Raw genomic sequence first — 6,417 nt, forward strand, 5'->3', positions numbered from 1 at the left:
GAATGTATTCATTTGGAATCCCAGAAGGTCGGTAAGTTGAACATGATATAAATATATCAAGAGTCTTCCCATTTCAGGAGGAGGAATCTTGCCAGTGTCTTAGGTGAATTAAGAAAACTGCACTGTAATACATAGGTCTTTATTAGGTAAAGAACAGGGTAGCAATTTGCAGAATATTATGTCACAAAGGGAAACCATCTGAAATACATTTAATTACCTAACCCTTGCCTATATTCACTACCTGAAATGCTGCTATATTAAAAATTAACTTTATATATTTTTTTCTCCTGATTTCGTTTAGGGTGGCCCTTAACTCACATTTTTTTCTTTTACTCAGGTGACAGATCATGCCACTACTGCCCTCCTCCACTATCAGTTGCCCCAGATGCCAGATGTTGTGGTCAGGTCCTTCATGGTAAGTGGCCTTAGCATAAAATTCCTTCCACTGACACCTCCAGATTGATAACAACAACAATAGTAATAAGAGAGTAGCTTGAAAGGTAGCTCTTGCAGCCTCCTTCTGTCTTCACATGACTTGTGAGTCTCAAACCAGAAAATGGGGCCTCTCATTTACCAATAATGAGAAACCATTACCTGTACAACTTCCAGGTCTTTCCCATAATTGCTGAATAAGAGAGAGAATTAGGATAGATTTTTCCAAGACACTAACTTCTAACTTCCCATGAATATTGTAAGCCTTTATTTTATAAAGAATCAAAACTTAGGCTATGAAACAACCATTTGATGGGCTAAATGTTTAAGTACCTACTGTTTGGCTTATATAATGTTAAGCAACTGGTTTGACTGATATTTTGACTGAATTGACCAGTTGTTCTAACATCTTGTTGGCACGGCCTCACTCCCACAGCATCTGGCCCCATCTTTAAGCACAGTTAAGTTCTTTTTTCTCTTTATATTAGAGAAGTTGGCTCTAAAAGAACATAATCCAAGCTCTTATCAACAGATAAGGACTTACCTCTGAATGAGGTTCTTCATCTCTAAGTAAATGCTGGCAGCTGGGTGGGATAGTTTTTGTCCATTTCATATAAAAATTTGTGCTTGAAATTAAGGTTTGGAAACCAGTGGTATGTTTAAAGTCACAGCCTCCTTTAATCAATTGACTAAAGCAGAGAGTTGACAGTCTGAACTGAAAACTTCATTTTGGACGGATGTGAGTGATAACCTTAAGCCTGGTTTGTCTAAGTTCACTGTTTCCCTTGAGTGACCTGCCTTTGGGCTTTTAGAAAATGTAATTTTTACAGTGAGGGAAGATAAGCTTCCTCAGACTGAAGCAAATGTTTAGCAATTGAACAGGACAGTTCAGTTTGTCCTTCTTCCCATGTCTGCTGCTGATCTCCAAAGATCTAGTCCTTTTGAAGGAGAGCTATTGACTATCCAAGCTTTACCCCTCTAGAGGAGGCAGTGATGAAGATGGAAGGATTTGTATCAATAAACTCAGCTGACCTCCACTTCAGAGAACAATTTTCTCATATCGACTTAATTCAATAGGACTTGAAATGACGATATTCATGTGCACCCTTCACAGCAAGAACTCGCTTGCCTGGATTTTTTTTTTTTTAAATAGTGAATCTCCTTGAACTTAGAATTGAGTTATACAATTCTCATCCTTATTTATGATGCTTGGAGGAACCCAGTGGAGAGAGCTGTATTCATGAACACTTAAATGTATTAGTAGTTGCCTCTTATCACCTTATTTGGTGGCATCAGGGTAGCCATGCCTTCAGTGTTTTAGGTCTTATTTTGGCCACAGAGGCTAATGTGACCTCTGAAATTACATTAGAAAGAAGGGTATGTTGACCTCTTTGGGAGAATTCCAAAGTCTTAATTTATTCAAAGACTTCCTTTTGAAGGCCTGGGACCACTTGTGGGCACAGTAGAAGAAAAAGGGAGTCATTGCCTACATTACAAAGATATAGAGCTCTGGAAATAAACTGTGGTTATGTAGGGCCCCTGATGATACATGAGACCTTGGATCATTATAAACCCTAAGAGAGAACACCTGCTTTGTTTGTCATCTTGTTTTTCTTCCAGCACTACTGACTATCCACAGGGTCCTTAGTTTGGGGGAAGTGAGGGGATTCTAACAGAACTGAAAATCAGCAATATTGTGACCTTGTGGTTTTCTGCATGCTTCTCTTTCTATACAATCACAGGATATCTTTTTGGGTTAAAGCCAACTTAAGTTCTCTGCCCTCAGCATCATTATGCTTGACAGGAAGGATGACATTGGAAGCATCCAGATCCAGTTTCTTTCATTTCTCTGTACACTTCTCTTTTTAGACCTGGTTAAGAAGTTACATAAAGCTGTTCCAGGCTCCATGCCAGCGCTGCGGAAAGTTTTTGCAAGATGGCCTTCCTCCCACATGGAGGGATTTCCGAACCCTCGAAGCCTTCCATGACACCTGCAGACAGTAACCCTGCCCAGCCCTGCTTTCAGACCCTCAGGATGACAAGCAAGTGGAAAAATAAACCCAGCACCCAAAACTTTTCCAGATCAACCTCAGTAATATTGATTGCTCAGTACTTAACTCACTTCTCAACATCAGTACAGTCATTCTTTTCCTTTAGTAAACAGTGCATGCCTGTGTATTAAGGCTCAACCAGTGCTGTTGGATACCAGGTTGTCTCTGTGGTTGATGGGGACTAATTTTATACTTCAGCTGGTGCACAGAAGGAAAAGAAGACTTTTTGTGTACATAATATAAGAAAGTAATGCAGCATGTTCTTCTGTTTTTGTTAGTGATGAGCTCATCCTTCTGGATCAGTCTCGTAAGTCATTTTCAGGAGCTATTGTCATTTTAATGAGAACTTCACACATGGTGCCAGAAATCTACATTGTTAAATAACTTATTTTTATAAGCAATAAACTCTTTGTATTCAAGATGAAGATTTCTATCTTGTTTTTTTTGCAGTGCCTTATACATTCCATTTCGTTTAACATATGAGCTTTTCTCTGTTTTTAGAAACAAAACAGAAGAACCCTAAAGTAATGTTCACTTTTTTTTAAATCTTGTTACAGATACGTATCAGTGTGGCTTAGAGAAAAGAGGGCAGTTTTAGCAAACATAAAATTTCTAAGACATGTGGCCACTTGAAAGATGATGACTTGTACTTTTTGAGAAAAACATACAGATGTTTCTTTTTACTCAAACTGTAATAAAAAAAAGGGGGGGGGGGAAGGAATATACATTATTAACCAGTTAGGAAATGTCTGAGAAGTATCCACAAATCTGGCTAACTTGTGATAGCCTGATGTTGGTCCCAAAAGGCATTCTAAAATGAAATTTAAAGCTATTAGTTAAGTGCAAAAGTTTCAAACTAGTAACTAATTACACTAAAATTAAAAATGAATGATCTAGTAAAGACCTTGATGGGAATGGAAGATAGTTTTATAAGCTATTATAAAGCAGCCTGTATTGCGAGCAATAGTTCCTTTTCAATAAACAATGGATCATAATATCATCATAGACTTAGAAGTGAAAGAGGGACTTTGAGGTTCTTACAGCCAGCGTGCTCACTTTACTGAGGAGAAGGAAGCCCAGAGGGATTAAATGAATTACCCAAGGTCTCCTTGTTTATTGCCTTGGAAACAGCAGGGCCAGGATTTAAACTCAGATCCTTTACTCCAAATCCAACTGCCTTTTTACTCTCCTTCTTGAAAAGATGATGTATTCAATTCAGCAGGCTCTTTTCTTTTTCTTTCTTTCTTTCTTCTTCTTTTTTTTTTGTTTAGACCTCTAATTCCATTGGAATAGGGAACTTTTAGTGAGGAAACTCCCTCTACCAATACAAATTGGCATCTTCTACAACTTATCTTATGGAACAGTTATAAATGATTAATACCAATACCCAACATACATACTTTGAGGTTTACAAAGAGCTTTACATTATTTCATATAAGCCTCACAAAAGGCGTATTAGTCAAGTAAGATAGAGATTATCCCCATTTCATAGAGGAGGAAACAATTTCAGAGAGTTTTAATTGATTTGCTTATGGTCACACCACCAGTAAATGTCAGAGGCAGAATTCAAAACCAAATCTTCCTGATTTGCAGTCTAGTCTCTGTCTACATCAGTGTAACTAAGCTCATTGTGTGCAGACTGCTGTCCATGGTGCTAAAGGGATGGGATGCCAAGCTTAGATTAGATAAACTTCATATAGTCACATGCACTCCCCTCAGAGACCTTATAGTCTAGTAGGTAGATATGATATATACACAACTAACTATTATACTAAGTAACACATAACTCCGTTAGAGAGTTCTAAGCAGAATGCAGAGTATTCTGAAACACTCAAAAGAGCGTGGTAGTTGCTATGTGAATTTTATCACTTTGCATCTAAAATGAGCAAGTAGATAAAAGGGATATTAAGATAAGTATCTGCAAAGCATACTATTTTAACTTTTTTTTTGTTTTGGGATTTTTTTGTGTGTGATTTTTTTCCATTTCATTCTGTTTCTCATTTTACAACATGACTGTTGTGGAAATGTGTTTAACATGATTGCATATGTATAACCTATATCAGTGCATCAAATGAGATCATATTTGTTACACTCTTAGCACAGTACCCTAGCACATAGGAGGTGCCTGGAGGTAGTGGCCCAGCCTTAGAGTCTGATAACCTGAATTCTGGTCCTGTCTATGACATGTACTGGCCATGTGGCCCCCAGGCACTGAACATCTCAGTTTCCCTCCTGGGCAACTCGTTAAGACTTTAAGTTGCAAGGGTCAGCTAGGTGGAGCAGTGGGTAGAGCTCTGGCCTTGGAGTCAAGAGGACATAAGTTCAAATCCAGTCTCAGACACATGACACTTGCTAGCTGTGTGTGACCCTGGGCAAGTCACTTAACCCCAATTGCCTCACCAAAAATAGCAAAAAGAAAAAAGGACTCTAAGTTGCAGGACACTTGTGGATTTTAACTGGTAGAAGAAGTTTGCTCATTAAAACTTTCTTTCGTGGATAAAATCAGTTGTAGACCCCAAAAAGTATGTTAAGTCCTTGTTACCGTTATAGCAATATATGTGTGGGTATATGTATGGATGTGTATATGTATGGATATATGCCACCAATGATTATGGTGTATTAGGAACTATATCTTATTTAAACTTTTTATCTCTGCTAGTACCTAGCATGGTCTTCCTCACGTAGGTGCTTTAAAAATGTTTATTGGATGGATGGATGAATTTCATCCTTAGTTGCTAAACATAGCCCTGTGTTTCAGAAAGGCCATGGAGACTGTTTAGCAGAGGAATAGGGGAAAACTACATGGAAGTGGTCACTGAGGATCCATGGATGTACTCTGAACACACTTAGCAGACCATTAGTGGTTGTTACTGTTGTTTCATACACTACAAGGTGGTGGAGTGATTAGGGCACTGGACCTGGGGTCAAAAAGGTTTGAGTTCAGATCTAGCTTCAGATACTTAACTAGGTATGTGATCATGGGCAAATCAATTAACCTCTGCCTGCCTCTGTGTCCTCATCTGTTAAATGGGCAGAATAATAGCTCTGATCTCCCAGGATTGTTGTGAGAATAAAATCATCTAATATTTGTAAAGTGCTTTGAAAGCCTTAGAACACTATGTGAATGCTAGTGCCTCCACATCCAAGCATGTAAAGGATTATTTTAAGCCAGTTTTATCATTTAAAAAAAAAGGTAGGGGATGTTTTGTGTAACTCCAGCTCCCTTATGAAACCAGCATTTTCAAAAGCATTTAGAAATGCTCAAATACTAAATTTGTCTTATAAGCTCTGTAAGAATACTCATTGATCATGTATTCTAACAAAATGGACATTTAGTCCAAATCAAATGCTGGTATACAAATTTCAAGTGTTTGTCAATTCATCAGTTATGACATTGTACTGTGTGAAATGTTGCTCAAAAAAGTGGGTCCCAGTCATCTAAAAAATGAGAGGGTTATACTAGATGACTTCTCCAGATCCTTCCAGCTCTAAGACTATGTGTGTGATCATTTAGGGCCTAGACCTTGTTTTATTTAGACAGACTCTCTGTAGGCCTCAGTATGGTTTACAAAAAGATGGAGCCTGTAAATATTTGTTATGTGACTAGTATTCAGTGAGGTGACAAGGATAAAATAGAGAAATGGGTCTAGGAGAAGATATCCAGACTCTCTTTAAGCTAAACAAGGATTTGGCTCTCAACGTTGAGTGATTCTTTTATGTATTGCACCACTAATGTGTAAGACCCAGACTTCAGATGTTGATCTTTCAGTGTTAATGTGCAAACTCTCCAGTGCATTTGTTGTGTTAAAATATAGGCCATGATGCTCTATTGGACACCTTTTTAAGGTCACTGGAGCTGAGAGAAAAGATGACAGCTTCATCCACCAGGATCCACCAGAGGTCGGCGAATCTTGCCAGACTTCGGAGACATCAT

The 6,417-nt window shown here is 38.2% G+C and overlaps 1 protein-coding gene across 1 annotated transcript in view; it reads left to right on the forward strand.

The window, feature by feature from the left end:
• Window positions 1-2,904, forward strand: part of MED27 (mediator complex subunit 27) — a 231,521-nt gene extending 228,617 nt beyond the window's left edge. The window contains exons 7-8 of the mRNA XM_027869645.1: window positions 338-415; window positions 2,302-2,904. Coding sequence (XP_027725446.1) covers window positions 338-415; window positions 2,302-2,436 — 213 coding nt within the window. The 3' untranslated portion in view covers window positions 2,437-2,904. The remainder of the gene's footprint in view (window positions 1-337; window positions 416-2,301) is intronic.
• Window positions 2,905-6,417: the final 3,513 nt, after the last annotated feature.

This window comes from Vombatus ursinus, unplaced genomic scaffold (genome assembly GCF_900497805.2).
Source record: "Vombatus ursinus unplaced genomic scaffold, bare-nosed wombat genome assembly UNPS02014793.1, whole genome shotgun sequence".
NCBI classification, from domain to species: domain Eukaryota; kingdom Metazoa; phylum Chordata; class Mammalia; order Diprotodontia; family Vombatidae; genus Vombatus; species Vombatus ursinus.